Source organism: Anguilla rostrata, chromosome 11 (assembly GCF_018555375.3).
Source record: "Anguilla rostrata isolate EN2019 chromosome 11, ASM1855537v3, whole genome shotgun sequence".
Taxonomy (NCBI): Eukaryota; Metazoa; Chordata; class Actinopteri; order Anguilliformes; family Anguillidae; genus Anguilla; species Anguilla rostrata.
The window spans coordinates 25,620,191-25,640,566 of NC_057943.1; the positions used below are offsets into that span (position 1 = coordinate 25,620,191).

Here is a 20,376-nt window from a genome sequence, read left to right on the forward strand (position 1 = left end):
TATCACAGTTAAAATAAACCAATAACAAGACAGCGGGGAATCACACAGTATTAGCTTGCAGAAGAAAGATGTGTGTTAAAACAGCGGCTGTTTTTTACGACCCATGTGCTTGGCTGATGCCCTCATTCACGGCAAACTTACATATTTACACGTCCATTTACACACTTGGATAATTACCGAAACAATTCCGGTTCGGTGTGGCAAGGAGTGCAGAAAAAAAAGCCCTGCCTGGAATTCGAACCTGCAGCCGGACGCCAGCAGGGTCATACACGGCACAGGCCTGTCAGGGGTCCGGCGCGCGGTCCCCATGTCTCCTGGGCCTGGTGCCAGTAGGCGGCAGGGTCTTCCAGTTTTCGCAGTGGTCTCCCCGGCAAGCTGGTCAACACCGCCTGGCTCCCGCTCTGAGGATGGGCGGGAGCCACGTTCCCAAGCGACACTCTCTCCCCCACGCCCTGACGCGGGCACGCCGCGGGATCCCGCCGCTCTGCGACTCCAGCGCCGAGCGTGACTACAGGGACAGCGGCAGGAAGCCGGAGCGCTGCGTCTGGGGCGTACAGTCTCCACCGGAGTCTGCTGCGGACGCCCCGTGTCTCTCAATGGCTCAGAACTGCATTTAAATACCGCCCTTCCACTTACTTCTGCCAGTCAGCATTTGTTTGTGTGTGCTCCCCTGTGCACGAGTGTGCTTGTGTAAACATACGTGTGAGTGTGTGTCTGCGTGTGTGTGTGGTTGTGTAAACATACGTGTGAGTGTGTGTCTGCGTGTGTGTGTGTGGGTGTGTGTGGTGTGGTTGTAAACATACGTGTGAGTGTGTGTCTGTGTGTGTGTGTGGGTGTGTAAACATACGTGTGAGTGTGTGTGTGTGTGTGTGTGTGGGTGTGTAAACATACGTGTGAGTGTGTGTCTGTGTGTGTGTGTGTGTGAGTGTGTGTCTGTGTGTGTGGGTGTGTAAACATACGTGTGAGTGTGTGTCTGTGTGTGTGTGTGGGTGTGTGTGTGTGTGCGTGTGAGTGTGTGTCTGTGTGCATGTGTGTGTGTGTGTGTGTGTGTGTAAACATACGTGTGAGTCTGTGTGTGTGTGTGTGTGTGTGTGTGTGTGAGTGTGTGTCTGTGTGTGTGTGTGGGTGTGTAAACATACGTGTGAGTGTGTGTCTGTGTGTGTGTGTGGGTGTGTAAACATACGTGTGAGTGTGTGTCTGTGGGTGTGTAAACATACGTGTGAGTGTGTGTCTGTGTGTGTGTGGGTGTGTAATAGCTCCTACCTCTGCTCTCTCTTTCCTTACCAGCTCAGACAGCCACATACGTTTTTATATAAAACTGTCACATTGGATTGTGGGATACCATTAACATAAATGACTACAGCTAATTAATTTACTGGACCAGTGAATGGCAGGCTGGTTTTTTTTTTTAAAGCAGCAAACCGCACTGGCCTGATTTCCCCAGGCTGGGCTGTCTGAACGCTGGAGGGTCTGAGTTGATCCCAGCACAAGCAGTGCAAACGTTTACCAGGATTATGGGTTTGTTCGGGAACATGCCGATGTGTGAAATCTCTCCACTTCAGGTTGGGTGGCGGTCGCCGGGAGTGAACAACACATCACCAGAATGCAATGTCCTGAGAAACGGGATTTTTTGGCTTAGAGATGCCAAATCGGCTTCAAAGCTGGCTGAGCTTCCCAACGGGATGACGTCATCATTAGAGAGAATCTGGAGGCACTGGGGTTGCAGTTTTCTATGGTGACATGCCCCATGCATGGCTCTCAGTTTCCGGTCTGAATCGAGCGGTTACGTCACTGTGCCGCTAACACTGATGGCCGACAGGCAACGCGTTCACAGACTCTTAGTTTGCGGGCAGAGAAACGGCTCAAGATGGACTGGTACGGGCACTGCCTTCGACGGCTTTGCATAAACACCCACTCGTTAGAAGGAAACTGCTGCTATAACAAGAGTGTACAAATGAGGATCCACTATGAACAAAAACACTGAAGCCAATACTTACGAGGAGAGCTCAAAGTTCCCTTACATCACGGTTTCGTGACGAGATCACTGCAGGAGAATGTGCACTTCCTGTAGCGCTTCATATCTTATTTAACGTTATTTTTTTAAAGGACATGAGTGGGAATTCCACAGAGGCTTTGTTGTAAAGGTGAACATGGTGAATGTGATGGCCGCCCCTGTGCTTTGGTCAACAGGGGACCACAGAAACAACCCAGGAAATAAGAACCCGTAGTTAAGTGCAAGCCACGACTGCTCACTGACCACAGATTTTTTTAAAATGAAAAGCGTATATCAGTGTAAAATCTTTTGTTTTTGGGATCGATTTACTCTCTCAGTGACTGAGGGAGTCCATGATCCAGGAAATAGGTGTCAAGTATGAGAGATCAGTCAAGTTTTCCATTTCCCACAACTCAATAGTCTTTTTTTTGTTAAAACACGATAATTTCAGATGAACTAGACGCAAATATCCAAGCTATGTACAATATGTTACATCGAACCTCCCCCCTGTAGAGCAACCCACTCCCCACCTCCAAAAACACATCCCTTTTTCAAAATGAGAATATACAAAACAACAGCAATGAAATGTCCAACACAAAATAAAATGTAAAAAAAAACAACCAAACGAAATGAAAAGAAATAAAAAATGAAACGATGCACAGGTTTTAGTAAGGCAAGCAGCAGGCTTCCTTTCGCAGTTTAAAACACGCACACCTGAAACCCGCCACAGACACGTGGGTGTGCCGGTTTCCTTAAAAGCTGGCGTGGGACGACGTTGCAGCGATGGTGCTTCAAGATGACTGGGGAACGTGCCTAAAATGAAAGGGGGGAACCCGGCGTTTGCTTCCCCCCCCACCCCACCACTCCCAATACGCCAGAACAGCCAGGTCTGCCCGGGCCCCGGGCCCCGGGCCCCGGGCCTTCTTGCAGCTCCCTAATGGAATTTTTAAGCAGGTTCTAAAAGCAGAAGCCCGTTCAGCGGCATTTGATGGATTATCGGTGAAACCGCATCACATGACCTTTCTGTCACTGTAAAGGACTCAGAGCGGGTTGGGTGGGGCGTAGACTCCGCAACCAAATCACTGTTCTGACTGACCCCCATCCTCAGCAGTGGGCGTATGTAGAGGTAAAGGGGTGAGAGAATCCCCTCCCCCACCCCCCCCCGGCTCCCACAGTCAGGTGATGTAACACCGGCGCAATCAATGCAGGTGTGACCCAATGAGAAATCGCAGGATAGGCGCTCTCTCAGTCAAAGGAAAGAGAGAGGGTGGGATGGAAAGGCGGAGACCCAGTTTCTCCTTCCTGCCTCTCTCTACGCCCCCCCTAAAGCCGTTGCTTGGGTCGGGGGATGGGGGGGGTGGGGGGGGTCAGGCGAGGACAAACCAAGAGCGAAAGGGGTGTCACGCCACGGGCAGAGGAGTCAAAGGTCACGGGTCTCCGATAAACCTGCCCACCCTCGCTCTGTTTCCGCGCCCTGGGAGAGCGGTGGCCGCACCGCCATCCCAAGCTGACGCCCGCACCCCCGGGCCCCATCCCGCGGGGGCTGGGCGTGGCCCGGGGCCTCGGCGGGGCGGGGGAGGCGTGGCGGAGGCGGGTCACATGTTGTAGGCCACGTAGATGGGGTCCAGCTGGTCGGCCAGGAAGGAGTCTCTGAGGTGCATCCTCTGCTTCTCCCCGCGGGAGTTGATGGGGATGACCCCGGGGTCCACGATCACCACCACGCCCACGATCAGGTGGTGCTCCTCCAGGACCACGTTTGTCACCAGGGGAACCAGGTCCAGCGCCTCCTGCTCGGACCCGCACAGCTCCGACACCACCACCAGCAGGTTGGTCCAGGTGAAGACAGCACTGCGACATGAGACACAGGGTTAACACATACAGATTTCACACTGATGCTACAGTCTCACACAGACAGTGAACACTGACACTACAGTCTCACACACAGGATTTAGACACACACACACACACACACCTCTCTGCGATGCTGCGGTGCGCTCGGGACACGGACGTTTCGATGTCTATGGGGTGATAGCGCAGGCCCCTCAGCTCCAGAGTCTCGTCCAGAGAGCCCACCACGAAGAGGGCATCATGGCGATCTGCACAGTTTGGGTTAGCAATGAGAGGCGCTCACAAATCCTCACACAAGCAAAACAACAGCCTGCGGCAGCCTGTCCCATTTCAGAGCAACAGAGTCCAGCCCCCGGCCCTAACCCACCCAGAACCAGCCCAGAGTTCAGCCCTAACCCACCCAGAACCAGCCCAGAGTTCAGCCCTAACTCACCCAGAACCAGCCCAGAGTTCAGCCCTAACCCACCCAGAACCAGCCCAGAGTTCAGCCCTAACCCACCCAGAACCAGCCCAGAGTTCGACCCTAACCCACCCAGAACCAGCCCAGAGTTCAGCCCTAACCCACCCAGAACCAGCCCAGAGTTCAGCCCTAACCCACCCAGAACCAGCCCAGAGTTCAGCCCTAACCCACCCAGAACCAGCCCAGAGTTCAGCCCTAACCCACCCAGAACCAGCCCAGAGTTCAGCCCTAACCCACCCAGAACCAGCCCAGAGTTCAGCCCTAACCCACCCAGAACCAGCCCAGAGTTCAGCCCTAACCAACCACCCAGAACCACAGAACAGCCAGAGTTCAGCCCTAACCCACCCAGAACCAGCCCAGAGTTCAGCCCTAACCCACCCAGAACCAGCCCAGAGTTCAGCCTAACCCACCCAGAACCAGCCCAGAGTTCAGCCCTAACCCACCCAGAACCAGCCCAGAGTTCAGCCCTAACCCACCCAGAACCAGCCCAGAGTTCAGCCCTAACCCACCACCACAGAACCAGACCCAGAGTTCAGCCCTAACCCACCCAGAACCAGCCCAGAGTTCAGCCCTAACCCACCCAGAACCAGCCCAGAGTTCAGCCCTAACCCACCCAGAACCAGCCCAGAGTTCAGCCCTAACCCACCCAGAACCAGCCCAGAGTTCAGCCCTAACCCACCCAGAACCAGCCCAGAGTTCAGCCCTAACCCACCCAGAACCAGCCCAGAGTTCGACCCTAACCCCGTCAGAACCCGCCCAGAACTCGGCCCTAACCCCGACAGAACCCGCCCCAGGTTGCTCACCTCCACTGGCGTCCAGCAGCTCGGTCCGCTTGACGAAGCCCAGGTAGCCGGTTCGGGCCCAGAGGGTCTGCGGGTCCCCGAAGCTCAGCCTGGTGTTGAAGTGGTCGGCCTGCAGGCTCTCCTCCCCGTACAGCGTGTAGTAGCCGCTGGCGCTGTGAGGGCTGCTCACCCAGATCTGAGCCCCAGAGAGAGAACCGAGAGGAGAAAGGAGATACACAGAATAAATAAAACAGCCAAGCGTGTCACTGGCCCCTGCCAAAGGTTCACATGGGTAAGTCAAAAACTACAGCTCCCAGCATGCCCTGTTCTCTCGCAGTCTCACCTCCCCCAGATGAGAATCCCCGAGTGGTCCTCGCGTCTCTGGGTTCACTATGACCACCCTCACACCTGGAAGAATCTGGAAGGGGTGGCGGGAGCAAGATACAGAGACAGAAATCATGAATGTTTTAATGAACTAAAGGTTCAAGAAGAGAAGGGTACCTAGTGGTCAGATAGCAGACTCCTCCCCCAGTGACTGTTCCGGACACACCCATATATTTATTCATATGATGTGAACATTAATGATTGTTATGAGTGACGGGGACAGGGCGGATACTTACAGTCCCAGACTCCATGAGTGGCAGGCCCTGAGGGGCGCCCCGCTCCACCAGCCGAACCCTGAAAAGCAGAGGCGCAGAGTCAGTCAGCTGCGCCTGTCACAGACCCAACTAGGCCAGCCCTGGTGTGCGTCCCAAAAGGAGCAAATACAGCACCCTGCCGTCTCACCTGTCGTGTCTGAGAGACTTCATGTCCACATAGACCGTGGAGGGGTCCGGTCCAGTGGTGCCCTGCATCCACACACACAGACAGACAGACAGACACACGTGGAGTGAGCGTAACACCATACTCACCAAGTAGAGGTTCTGACCTTTCTGTTACAAAGTAATACATACTGCACACACGTGCGCTGGCGTGTACTGGTGTGATGCATCACTATAAACGCAGTGTACAGTGTGTCGGTGGCAAGGTGTGTCCACACAGTGTGCAGTGCAGCGTGCCAGTGTGTAGGCGTTCACGCAGCATGTGGCGCAGTACATCAGTGGGCAGGTGTGCATGCAGTGCGTAGTGCATTGCGTCAGCCTGAGTACATTCACACAGTGTGTAGCGCAGTGTGTCCGTGTGCAGCGCAGTACGGAAGCGCAGTATGGAAGCGCGCTCACGCACCTGCAGGCAGATGGCCAGGTTGACTCTGGAGCCGAAGGCGGTGCTGACGGCCCGGGGCGACAGGCCCAGGTCCTTGAAGAGTTTGGAGAAGGACTGCGTGAGCGCCAGACGGGGGCGCTCTTCGGCCACGACCACGCAGCTGCGCACGCAGGCCAGGTTCACCCCCCGCGCCTGCGCACACAAGAGAACCCCCGTTCAGAACCCCATCGCCATGCCAACAGATCACTGGGCCTCTATCAAACACTGCTCCCTAACAGGGCTCCACATTTCCCTTCACTTTCCCCACTCGCCCTGCCTTTTCATCAATAAAACAGTACAATGATTATCTATTAAAGCAAGTACATCAAGATAATAAACTTAACCACAATTACATGCCTGTGTCAGACAAACAGACCATGAAATAATTAAATAAATAAACAAGAAGAGATGCTTGTTGAGGTGGATAGAGGATGACCCGTTTTTCCAAGCAGCTGGTGCGTGTGTGTGTGTGTGTTCTTGCATGGATATGAGGCTGTGACAAAACAGGAAACCACAGCAGCAGGAAGAGGAGACGAGCAGAGTAACTAACTGGATGAGTCACTAACATGCCTCTGTTGGACGTGCAAGACAAGAGTGACTGTACGTCTGACACAGTGTGTGTGTGTGTGTGTGTGTGTGTGTGAGTGTGTGTGTGTGTTTGCGTATGTGTGTTTGTGTTTGTGTGTCTGTGTGTGCATGTGTACATACTGATTGTGAGTGAGTTTGTGGGTACTGTACCTTTAAGCTCTCTGTCTGCGTGCCCAGGCCCTTGGTGCAGAGCTCCATCACAGAGTAGGAGCAGAAGGTGTCTCTGATCCTGTACTGACTGAGCGCGCTCAGCCACAGCGGTAGCGACACCTCCAGCTCCGCAGGGGGGATCAGGATGGACTGGTGTCCCGAATACACACTGCAGAAACATACACACACACCCAGGGTTATATACATACACACACACACACACACACACTCACAGACAGCAGAAACACACACACCCAGGATTATACACACACATTGCGGAAACACACACACCCAGGGTTATATACGTACACACACACACACACAGACAGCAGAAACACACACACCCAGGATTATACACACACATTGCGGAAACACACACACCCAGGGTTATACACACACATAGCAAAAACACACACACACCTCGGTTTATACACACACTGCAAAAATACACATAAACACACACACGGTGCTACACACACATACTGTGGAAGACACAATCACAGCACTGCACACACACAGTGTGAGCTGGCTTACCTGGAGAGGCACCACAGTACGAAGCCCAGGCCGCAGTAGGGGTCCAGGCAGATGGCGATTTGGCGGGAGGAGTAGAGCTCACACTGCAGCTTAATGGAGCGGCACAGAGCGCCCACCGCCGCGTGGGACATCTGAGGCACAATGAACAGGTCACAGTCAGACCCACAGCTACACGTTAGCCTAGTGCAACAATTACAATCAGAGCAACAGAGCTAAACATTAGCCTAGCGCAACACTCACAGTCAGAGCAACAGAGCTACATATTAGCCTAGCGTAACACTCACAATCAGAGCAACAGAGCTATGCATTAGCCTAGCGCAACAATCACAATCAGAGCAACAGAGCTACACATTAGCCTAGCGCAACACTCACAATCACAGCAAGAGATACATATTAGCCTAGCGCAACAATTACAATCAGAACAATAGAGCTACATATTAGCCTAGCGTAACACTCACAATCAGAGCAACAGAGCTATGCATTAGCCTAGCGCAACAATCACAATCAGAGCAACAGAGCTATGCGTTAGTCTAGTGCAACACTCACGACCACAGCAACAGCGCTACACATTAGCCTGGCGCACCACTCACGACCACAGCAACAGAACTACACATCACAACCATAGCATGGCTCAACCCGTTTGGCCTATGGTCTGACTGACGTGAGGCAGAGCCCCGCCCCTCACCTTGACGCCAGTCAGCATGCCTGTGGTGGACACGCTGAAGTCCAGGTATGCCAGCATCTCGGCCGTGGGGGGCTTGTAGATGAGGGGGGGCCGTCTTCGAGGGAGGTCGTCTGGGAGGGGGGAGGGAAGGGGTCACATACAAGTCAAAGCCAGAGAGCGTATCTATGACACGCAACCACACAAATTACCCACCCGGATGCTCGCTTACACAATGAATCACTCGAACGACGGATTCAGCGTGTAAATTTACTGCCAATTCTACTGACACTCACTGTAGAAATGAATTCAATATTAATTTAGTTTTGTTACTCAGTGATAGACCTACGAGCAGCTAACTGGTATTTTAATGAGAGTACAGTTCAGTGATACATGTCACTCATGTTGCATATTTTTGTCTGTTTCACACTTGTATTGTAGAGTGTATGGTGTACACCTAGTTCATATTTCTACACAGCATACAGACATGATAATGATGTGTGGGATCTGTATGCTTGGCTGCTGATGGTGGCAACATTCATTTCCCCCTCAATGATTAGTAAGATACATACTGTTCTGTCCTATTACAGTCAATTTTGTTACATTATGCTCTGTCTTGCAGTGTTGTGTTCTACTGCACTTTATTTTATTCTACTCTACTCTGTCCCATGCTGGGAGAGGGAACAGGAGTCTGACCCTGGAGCAGGTCGTGCTGTGTTCTGTAGGGTACCTGAGTATGCGCTGTTGCATTCGTAGAGAGGATAATGGCAGCTCTGTTTAAAGACATATCCGATACAGGTGGCAAATCGTGTTTCTGCACATGCAGTATATGCAATGGGGTGTTCATGCTTGCTTTTTAACACACTGCACATCTGTTTCCCGGCATTCAGACTACGAATAAAAACCTGGCAACCAGCCTGGCGGAGTGTCAGGAAAATCCCAGACACTTACAAGACATCATACGTCAGGAAAATGCTGGTAATGGGGGAAGGTGCACGCTGGAGCACTTACACCCCGCCAATACTGGCGGAATCCTACCCAGACTATCCCCAGACACCTTTCAAATTATTCCATATTTGATTCCTTGTGTTTAGACAGCAATCGTTAAATGCAGCCATTACTGGACGTGTCCTGATATTGGATATGCGACGTGTGCACACCAGCGTGCGCTCCACTCTAAGCTCGGAGGCGTACCTGTGTCGATGATGGTGGGCCAGGTTTTGATGTTGACTGTGGCGGCAGCCTCTTTGGACCGCAGGATCTTGGTGAGTGCCTGAGTGGTGAGGATGCAGACCGCCTTACTCACCTGCAGAGTCAGAGAGAGAACGTCAGGGGCCAGAGAGGATGTGAGAGAGAGGATGTGAGGGGCCAGAGAGGATGTGAGAGAGAGGATGTGAGGGGCCAGAGAGGATGTCAGGGGCCAGAGAGGATGTGAGAGAGAGGATGTGAGGGGCCAGAGAGGAAGTCAGGGGCCAGACATGCACACATACACACACACACACACACACGCGCACACACACACACACACACACACGCACACAGCCTTACATCGATGATCATGCGCACGGTGGGCAGTGTGGCTGCCAGGTTCTGAGGGTGGGGAGGCCGGACGGTCACAGGAATGCAGCCGGCGTACAGGCAGCCGTAGAACGAGGCGATCAGATCAATCCCTGCAGGGACAGAATTCACAATAAAAGTCACCCAGCAATGAGCTAGCAAGAACAGGCTGAACAACCACACATTACCGGTCTCCAGGGCCTTTTCAGGACTTTTTTATGAATGATTTTCAAAGACAGAGGGCTTGTGGGAGCTCCAGACTGAGTGGAATATAAGGACAGACTGACAGCTGGTTGCCATGAAGGCAGGTGTGTGTGCGGGACGTACCAGGAGGGTAGAGCAAGACCACGTTGTCTCCGGTGTTGATGCCGCCCCTCTCTGCCAGGGCTGCAGTCACCTTCTCTGCACGTCTGTGCAGCTGCACACAGGATGCTGTGCTAACCGCTACCCCCTGGAGGGGGGGGGGGATAGAGAGAGAGAGCGAGAGAGAGGGAGGAGAAAGAGAAATTGCATGCTTTAGCACTAGCACAATGGAAAATATAAAAACTGGCTACGTGACTGCACACTTCTGACTGTGTGAATAGTGTTTGTGCACATTTGAAAGAGAGAGGAAGTGTTTGTGTGTGGTGTTTGTTTCTGTGTGTGTGTTTGCGCACAATGTGTGTGTGTTTGTGTGTGTGTGTATGTTTGTGTGTGCGCAGTGTGACTGTGTGTGAGTGTGACAGAGTTCTATACCTTAGCATTCAGCAGCACAAACAGGACGTGATCTGGGTCAGTCTGAGCCCTCCACTGCAGGGCCTCCGTCAGATACTGGTGCTGCAGGGAGAGGAGACGACGACAACCTGATTACACTGTACCACAAACTGACCACACAGAACCAGAACTGATCACACTGTACCACAAACTGACCACACAGAACCAGAGACTGACCACACTGACCACAGACTGACCACCCAGAACCAGAACTGATCACACTGTACCACAGACTGACCACACAGAACCAGAACTGATCACACTGTACCACAAACTGACCACAGAGAACCAGAGCTGACCACACTGCACCACAAACTGACCACACAGAACCAGAACTGACCATACTTTACCACAGCCTGACCATACCTTCCTAACCTGACCTCCTTACTAGGAGGCTACACACAAATAAGACCGCAACCATGTTTACTGTCCCCACCTACCCTGTCTTGACAGAGCTGGAGTAATTTAGACCGAACACAGTTTGTACAGCTCCCAGTGTGTCAGAATGCTCATGTGGGCATTCTATCTTCCACAGGCATCATTGTGCATTTTAAACCAGAAGGGCCTTCAGAACTATCCACATTTGCGTGAATATTACAGGTGTCTCAGTCCTATTGACCTGTACAGACAGGTAAACACAACAATCTTCCTGACCCCCCACCTCCCTCACCTCAACCTCCACTTACAGCACCTCAAACCACTAACTAGCATTCAATACACTCAGTAAAATCAACAAGCCAAACAACAGAAAAAAACACACGCTGATTATTAGCAATTAACAAAAGCTGTTGAAGCAAGATGGAAAAAGGAAAAAAAACACTGGAGGAAATGAGGTAATAATGGAACATCCTGTGTGGGTGGAGTCTAGAGTCAGGGGTTCAGGGAGAGTGAATAAAATGGCAGTAAAGCAGGTGACCTCAGCTATCAGGGTGAGATTGGATGTAGTGACATGGCAGCCATTTCCCCCTCTGATCTATTCAGATTCTCCCTGTGAAGCCCCGCCCCAAAACAGCACTACAAGCTTAAGGAGTTCCAATTGGTTAAAGAAAAAACCCCATTAAACCAAATACGCTACATGAAGTCTAACCACTGGTACTGTTTGCAAAACTATGCAGAGCCAGGGGGAATCTTTTAAGAGTAATGCATCTTCTCACAAACTGTGAGGCTGCATCTGAAATCACACACTAGCGTACTATTTAGCATGCATAGTATGAATTCAAAATAGTATGTGAACATTTATAAAATGTCTGAAACCAGAGTATGCATGACAATAGTATGAGAAAAATACCCGGATATCATACTAAATCCAGTGAAATATAGTAGTATACAAACAATGGACACAACACTGGCGTGAGTATCTCATAATGCATTGTGATAGTTCAAGACCCAAGCAACCAGACATCAACTAATAATGGCGTAGGGCGGTTTAAGTTAGCCGAAAGAGTTGAACAATTTAAATGTATTTGTAATGCAGCGCGTCTGATGGAGGCAGGGTATGGGGGCTGTCAGAGTGAAGTTCTTACCATCATGGTGGGCCACATACAGAGCTAAGTCCCCACGCAACGGGCGAGCAAGGACAGAACAGAACAGAACACAGCCTTAAAGAGCAGGATCAGCACAGTCAGATTACACACTATTACAGCCAGTGTTCAGGACTTATGTCATTCTGGGCCTTACTGAGGAGAGCCGGCCCCATAAACACTGCTGGTACCGATGGTTATTCAGCGTGCTCTTTTTTTGTTTAAGTGATGATGTCATCATGCTGAGACGGGCAGTGCTGAAGGACCTCACCTTCCTGACCAGGTCCTGGTCCTCGATCAGCCCCAGGTCCCTGCCCGCCGCCTGCGCCACGCGCTTACCGGCCACCAGGTTGCCCACCATGATGGAGGCCGGACCCACGCCCACTGCCGCAGGAGAGACGGGGAGCGGGAGGGAAGGATGGAGAGAGAGGGACAGGGAGGGAAGGATGGAGGGAGAGGGACAGGGAGGGAAGGATGGAGGGAGAGGGACAGGGAGGGAAGGATGGAGAGAGAGGGACAGGGAGGGAAGGATGGAGGGAGAGGGAGCGGGAGGGAAGGATGGAGGAGAGGGACAGGGAGGGAAGGATGGAGGGAGAGGGACAGGGAGGGAAGGATGGAGGGAGAGGGACAGGGAGGGAAGGATGGAGGAGAGGGAGCGGGAGGGAAGGATGGAGGGAGAGGGACAGGGAGGGAAGGATGGAGGGAGAGGGAGCGGGAGGGAAGGATGGAGGGAGAGGGACAGGGAGGGAAGGATGGAGGGAGAGGGACAGGGAGGGAAGGAGGGAGAGAGAGGGACAGGGAGGGAAGGATGGAGGGAGAGGGACAGGGAGGGAAGGATGGAGGGAGAGGGACAGGGAGGGAAGGATGGAGGGAGAGGGACAGGGAGGGAAGGATGGAGGGAGAGGGACAGGGAGGGAAGGATGGAGGGAGAGGGACAGGGAGGGAAGGATGGAGGGAGAGGGAAAGACATGAGTACAAACTGAGTACAAACTGAGTACACACTGAGTACAAACTGAGTACACACTTTGACGTTACACAGATTGACAGCAGAAACACTGACCCTTTTGGTTTTGTGAAATCTTTTAACAATTGCAATAAAAAAGGTGATTCATTGGCTGTTTTGAGCATGGTTGCCTGTCTGTTTCTGGAATAGTTACCTGGCTGTTTCTGGAATAGTTACCTGACTGTCTCTAGCATGGTTACCAGGCTGTTTTTATTGGGGTTACCTAGCTGTTTCTGGCGTTGTTATCTGGTTATTTCTGAAATAGCTACCAGGCTGTTTCTGGAATAGTTACCTGGCTGTTTCTGGCGGGGTTTGGGCAGGTTGGTGACGCAGGTGTGGGGGCACATGAGGATGTTGCAGGGGTGCAGGTTGCCCTCCAGGAAGTGCTGCTTGGTTTCGGCGACGTGGATGCCCCCCAGAGGGGTTTTGGGGAGGGTGTTGGCAGGAACCAGAGCCAGGCAGTACAGACCCACCTGGTGGATGCTGTCAATGGCCTGCAGGACAAGAGCAACCACAGGCAGGTAAGGACACAGATAAACAGACAATCAGGGCATGTAGCAGGCTGAGAAATTTATAGAGTCAGACAGACAGACAAGGCAAGGCAAGGCAAGTTTATTTGAATAGCACCTTTCATACACAAAGGCAATTCAAAGTGCTTCACAAGGATGCAGAATAAGACAAAATTAGAATACAATAGCAATGACAAATAAAACAGGAAAAAATAAAGAAATAAAATTTAAAAATAAATAAATAAATAAATAAATAAAAATAAAAGTGCATCTAATCATATGCGATGCAGAACATAAAAGTTTTCAACCTAGTTTTAAAAATGGTCAAGGTTTGGGCACGTCTGAGATCATCTGGAAGTTAGTTCCAGGTGTGTGTAGCACACAGACAGACACAGTGGGACAGGGAGATGCACAAACAGACACAGACAGTCGGGAGGATGACATACACAGATAGAGAGACAAACAGAAGGGCAGGGAGACGTACATACAGACACAGACAGACAAACAGTCAGAGGGGAAGGACATACACAGAGAGACAGACAGACACTCTAGGGCAGAGGACATACAGACAGACAGGGGTGAAGGACAGACAGACAGACAGGCAGGGGTGAAGGACAGACAGACAGACAGGCAGGGGTGAAGGACAGACAGACAGACAGGCAGGGGTGAAGGACAGACAGACAGACAGGCAGGGGTGAAGGACAGACAGACAGAAGGGCAGAGGACATACAGACAGACAGACAGACAGGGGTGAAGGACAGACAGACAGGCAGGGGTGAAGGACAGACAGACAGGCAGGGGTGAAGGACAGACAGACAGAAGGGCAGGGAGACATACAGACAGACAGGGGTGAAGGACAGACAGACAGAAGGGCAGGGAGACATACAGACAGACAGGGGTGAAGGACAGACAGACAGGCAGGGGTGAAGGACAGACAGACAGACAGACAGGACAGGGGTGAAGGACAGACAGAAGGACAGGGGCAGGGTGAAGGACAGAAGCAGACATGGCAGGCGCTGGCACGACACAATGTAGAAGACGCGACGGAGAACACAGACCTGCCAGACAGACAGGTGACACAGCAGACACTGACACGACAGACAGGGGTGAAGGACAGACAGACAACTGACAGCAGACAGCAGCAGGGTGAAGGACAGACAGACCAGACAGGCAGGGTGAAGACAGACAGACAGACAGACAGGGGTGAAGGACAGACAGACAGCACAGGGGTGAAACAGACAGACAGAAGCAGGGTGAAGGACAGACAGACAGACAGCAGGGTGAAGGACAGACAGACAGACAGGCAGGGTGGACACAGCGACAGCACAGACAGAAGTGTGCCAGGCCGTGACAAGGACAGTGGAACACAGCACCCTGCAACCACAGCACAGTGTGAACACAGCCACCTGCCAAACCACAGCACAGTGTGAACACAGCACCAGCCAACCACAGCACAGTGTGAACACAGCCACCCGCCAGCACAGCACAGTGTGAACACAGCCACCTGCCAACCACAGCACAGTGTGAACACAGCCACCATGCACACACAGACAGTGTGAACACAGCCACCCTGCCAACACAGCACAGTGTGAAGACAGCCACCTGCAACACAGCACAGTGTGAACACAGCCACCCTGCCAACACAGCACAGTGTGAACACAGCCACCTGCAACACAGCCAGTGTGAACACAGCCACCTGCCAACCACAGCACAGGGAACACAGCCACCCTGCCAACCACAGCACAGTGTGAACACAGCCACCTGCCAACCACAGCACAGTGTGAACACAGCCACCCTGCCAACACAGCACAGTGTGAACACAGCCACCTGCCAACCACAGCAGTGTGAACACAGCCACTGCCAACCACAGCACATGAACACAGCCACCTGCCAACCACGCAGTGTGAACACAGCCACCCTGCCAACCACAGCACAGTGTGAACACAGCCACCCTGCCAACCACAGCACAGTGTGAACACAGCCACCCTGCCAACTCACAGCACAGTGTGAACACAGCCACCCTGCCAATCACAGCACAGTGTGAACACAGCCACCCTGCCAACCACAGCACAGTGTGAACACAGCCACTGCCAACCGCCGTGGACGCCCCTGCCAACCACAGCACAGTGTGAACACAGCCACCCTGCCAACCACAGCACAGTGTGAACACAGCCACCCTGCCAACCACAGCACAGTGTGAACACAGCCACCCTGCCAACCACAGCACAGTGTGAACACAGCCACCCTGCCAACCACAGCACAGTGTGAACACAGCCACCCTGCCAACCACAGCACAGTGTGAACACAGCCACCCTGCCAACCACAGCACAGTGTGAACACAGCCACCCTGCCAACCACAGCACAGTGTGAACACAGCCACCCTGCCAACCACAGCACAGTGTGAACACATGCCACCTGCCAACCACAGCACAGTGTGAACACAGCCACCATGCCAACCACAGCACAGTGTGAACACAGCCACCATGCCAATCACAGCACAGTGTGAACACAGCCACCATGCCAACCACAGCACAGTGTGAACACAGCCACCATGCCAATCACAGCACAGTGTGAACACAGCCACCCTGCCAACCACAGCACAGTGTGAACACAGCCACCCTGCCAATCACAGCACAGTGTGAACACAGCCACCCTGCCAACCACAGCACAGTGTGAACACAGCCACCATGCCAACCACAGCACAGTGTGAACACAGCCACCATGCCAATCACAGCACAGTGTGAACACAGCCACCTGCCAACACAGCCAGTGTGAACCAGACTGCCACCAGCGTTCCATGGTTGCACACGCACAGTTGAACACACCACCATGCCAATCACGCACAGAACCAGCCCTGCCAATCACAGCACAGTGTAACACAGCCACCATGCCAATCACAGCACAGTGTGCACAGCCTCGAATCCAAGTGTACACCACGCAACACAAAAACAAAAGTAAGGATAATTTAAGAAAAGTTCTGTGAATAAGGCCCACCATGCCCAAAATGCCATTCCAGACTGCATATGCTCTGAGCCACTGAAGGCCAGCAGGGCTCACTAATGACCACAGGGTGGCAGTAGACGCACATTAAAGACACTTCAATCTTCTATTATGTTTTCCTGTTGCTCACGAACACATCCTTTCTAGTACTTTTATTAATACGCAGGCTCAGTGCTTAATAATTTAGTTTTCTAATATACTCTCATTCAGAGCATATAAAGGTATAACAAGCTCAGTCTTGTCCTGTAGGGACTGTCCTGGCTGCTGATAAGATGGCCGAGCCCCAGGGTTTCCCTGCGTTTCGGCTGAGGCCCACTCACCTCCCGCGGTACACGGTTTTCACGGGCTCCACCGCCAGCGCCGTGGCAACCAGGTCGTCTGCGTTGTGCCGCCGGCCGCTCACCATCAGCAGCCCCTCGATCTTCCCCACCACGAACACCAGGCTGCCCTGGGGGGAGGGGGCACGGGGTTACACTCAACCTACAGACAACCTCCCACTCAGGCCTGTCTCCCTTTCCTGCCCCCAATATTACACTACAATACTTTACATTTTATTTGGCAGACGATTTTATCCAAAGTGCGTATCAAACCCAGGTCAGATAAGGTACAATTCTCACAAAGTATCAGCTATCCATAGCTATGTCTAGCTCACACAGAAGGCACTGGCTAAGTCAGGTAAAGTTCTGGCAGGTTTCTCTCCCATCCTCCCTCCCTTTCTCACTCTCTTCTCCCTACACCTCCTCCTCTCTTACCGGTCCTACGAACCCCAGCAGTCCGGAGCGTATGAAGGGGATCTCCCCGATGGGGGCGCCACTGGCATTCACAGGGATCACCTGCAGGCCAAAGAGCAGACTGGAGAAAACGGACCAGGGCCAGAGAGGACACGGAACGGCTCGGCACAGCACAGCACAGTACTGCACAGCACAGCACAGCACAGCACAGCACAGCACTGCACTGCACAGCACAGCACAGCACTGCACAGCACAGCACAGCACAGCACAGCACAGCACAGCACACTGCTAACTACAGAGACTAAACGGGAGAAATGTAAACTCTGCGATTTTCCAGCCCAGCAGGTGTAATGCAATATTACTGAAGATAACGCTATGGCTGGGTTAGAGACATTAGCGGAAAAGTGGTTAATATGGAGCACTTTGAAAAAGCAGTTATAGCATTTCAGTGAATGCACGCGGGAGAGATCACATAACACAGAAAGACCGGTGCTCATCACTAACCTCAAACATGTTCTTGGTGACCCCGGGCAGGCCGTAGTACATGGTGCCTCCAGCGCGGGAGTTCACAACAATCTCCCCGATCTCATCCGTCTTACACAGCTGGGGCGGCCCGTCGGGCTTCACAATGCACATCAGAGCTGTAACAGAGAGCGTCATGAGGTCAGAGCTGCAGCAGACACGGAAATGATGTCAGAGCTGTAGCAGACACGGAAATGATGTCAGAGCTGTAGCAGACACTGTAATACACATCAGAGCTGTAACAGAGAACGTAATGATGTCAGAGCTGTAGCAGACACGGAATGATGAAGCTGTAGAAACTGATAATCAGAGCTGTAACGAGAACGAGATGTCGAGCTGTGAGACACTGAACACTCAGAGCTGTAACAGACACATTAATGCACCCTCCTCCCTGCATCTCTCACCTCCAGGCATGACGTGGCCCACGTCCTGCACCGTGAGGGCGGAGTTCTTGTCCTCGGTGTTGACGCGGATCACGCCGTAGCTCAGGCCCCACATGGACAGGATGGCGCGGGCGGGGAGGGGCGCCCCAGGGACCCCCGGCCTGACGAAGGGAGGCAAGCATGTTTATATCTGCCCTGAGCCGGCACAGTGACACACAGATGGAGGGAAATGGGCGGGACATACAGGCTATTGATGAAAGGGAGCCAATGAAAGGCCAAGTGTGCATTAGGAACAACCCCATTTATATATTCTGTGCCATCCTGCAGTCAAGGCCAAAAATACAGCAGCTGAGAGGTGTGGGGTACCTGAGGACGAAATTCTCGGGTATCTGCAGGGTAATGTTTTGGGGAACCGTACCTGCGGATGGCGACGGTCATGGCTTCAGGAGAGGTGGCACAGGGGCAGATGACCTCAGGCTTCAGGCCGTGGCTTTGGAACACGTTGAGGAAGGCGTCACATGACGACACCGACCCTGAGACACGCCCACAAAACAAATCAGCACCCTCTAGTGACAAAGTCTCAGGAGCTCCACCCACTGAGCACCAGACCATGAGGCAGACAAATACACCTGTACTCATGTCACGATACAGAGCATATCGCAACATGGCTTATATCAGAATACACATAATGACATTCTCCCACATGGTATCAAAACAGCAGCATGGACAACACGTGGTTCTGAAGCTGCAGCTAAAACCTCTGACTGACAGGAACTGCAACTTAGTCAGCTTTAAGCTTCAGGCTTCACGGCTTCTACAACTTCCAGTTCCCTCTGTCTGCAACATGCCCCCGCCCCAGCATGACCCCAAAATGATCCCAGTGTGATCCCGCCCCAGCATGACCCCAAAATGATCCCAGTGTGATCCCGCCCCAGCATGACCCCGAAATGATCCCAGTGTGATCCCGCCCCAGCATGACCCCAAATGATCCCAGTGTGACCCGCCCCAGCATGACCCGAAATGATCCCAGTGTGACCCGCCCCAGCATGACCCCAAAATGATCCCAGTGTGATCCCGCCCCAGCATGCCCCCGAAATGATCCCAGTGTGATCCCGCCCCAGTGTGACCCTGCAATGACCCCAGTGCAACCCTTGTGTGACCCCCACCCCAGCACGACCCAGGCACGATCCCAGTGTGACCCCGCCCTACTGTTTCCCCACCCCAGTGCGACCTTAGCATAATGCCGCCCCATGGTGACCCCGGTGTGACCCCGCCCAGTGTGACTCCGCCCCATGGTGACCCCAGTGTGACCTCGCCCCATGGTGACCCGGTGTGACCCCGCCCCATGGTGACCCCGGTGTGACCCCGCGCCATGGTGACCCTGGTGTAACCCTGCCCAGTGTGACCCCGCCCCATGGTAACCCCAGTGTGACCCCGCCCCATGGCGACCCCAGTGTGACCCCGCCCCATGGCGACCCCGGTGTGACCCCTCCCATGTGACCCCGCCCCTTGGTGACCCCGGTGTGACCCCGCCCCTTGGCGACCCCAGCGTGACTCACAGGGGTTGGCTCCGTCGGCTACGATGAGCATTCTCAGGGAGGCCAGGCTGATGTCCCTCTGCTCCCTGTGGGCCATCATGGCCCAGTGCAGGTCCCGGCACTTCACCAGCGCCACCCGCGCTGCAGGGCACCAAAAGTACCCATCATGCACCTGCTCATCTCACACAGTGCCCGTTCTGCACTCACACAGCATGCCTGAGCATCTTTCAGACACACTCACACTTACAGATCTGTTCATATTTCTGATATCTGTTCAGACCGTGTGCTGTAACTTTTGCACTGGTAAGTTTGCGCTGGTACTGGTTTGTGTCTGTATGTGTGAGTGTGCGTATTTGTATTTGCGTGTGTGTGTGTGTGTGTGTGTGTGGTGTCTGTGTGTGTGTGGTGGTTGTGTGTGTGTGTGTGTGCGCGTGTGCGTGTGTGTGTGTGTGTGCGTGGTGGTGTGGTGTGTGTGTGCGTGCGTGTGTGTGTGTGTTGTGTGGGTGTGCTGTGTGTGTGTGTGTGTGCGTGCGTGGTGTGTGTGTGTGTGTGCGGTGTGTGTGTGTGTGTGTGTGTGTGTGGTGTGTGTGTGTGTGTGTGTG

At 53.0% G+C, this 20,376-nt stretch overlaps 1 protein-coding gene across 1 annotated transcript in view; it reads right to left on the bottom strand.

Moving 5' to 3' along the window:
- Positions 1-2,287: 2,287 nt before the first annotated feature.
- LOC135234405 (disco-interacting protein 2 homolog B-A-like) overlaps positions 2,288-20,376 on the bottom strand; it is a 62,130-nt gene continuing 44,041 nt past the window's right edge. Inside the window, 24 exon segments of the mRNA XM_064299002.1 lie at positions 2,288-3,841; positions 3,966-4,089; positions 5,105-5,279; positions 5,427-5,501; positions 5,704-5,761; positions 5,870-5,931; positions 6,308-6,478; positions 7,064-7,232; positions 7,598-7,728; positions 8,283-8,392; positions 9,453-9,564; positions 9,807-9,928; positions 10,143-10,266; positions 10,551-10,631; positions 12,092-12,115; positions 12,360-12,472; positions 13,384-13,718; positions 15,147-15,170; positions 16,921-17,048; positions 17,353-17,433; positions 17,836-17,972; positions 18,258-18,397; positions 18,655-18,769; positions 19,796-19,915. Coding sequence (XP_064155072.1) covers positions 3,589-3,841; positions 3,966-4,089; positions 5,105-5,279; positions 5,427-5,501; positions 5,704-5,761; positions 5,870-5,931; positions 6,308-6,478; positions 7,064-7,232; positions 7,598-7,728; positions 8,283-8,392; positions 9,453-9,564; positions 9,807-9,928; positions 10,143-10,266; positions 10,551-10,631; positions 12,092-12,115; positions 12,360-12,472; positions 13,384-13,718; positions 15,147-15,170; positions 16,921-17,048; positions 17,353-17,433; positions 17,836-17,972; positions 18,258-18,397; positions 18,655-18,769; positions 19,796-19,915 — 2,984 coding nt within the window. The 3' untranslated portion in view covers positions 2,288-3,588.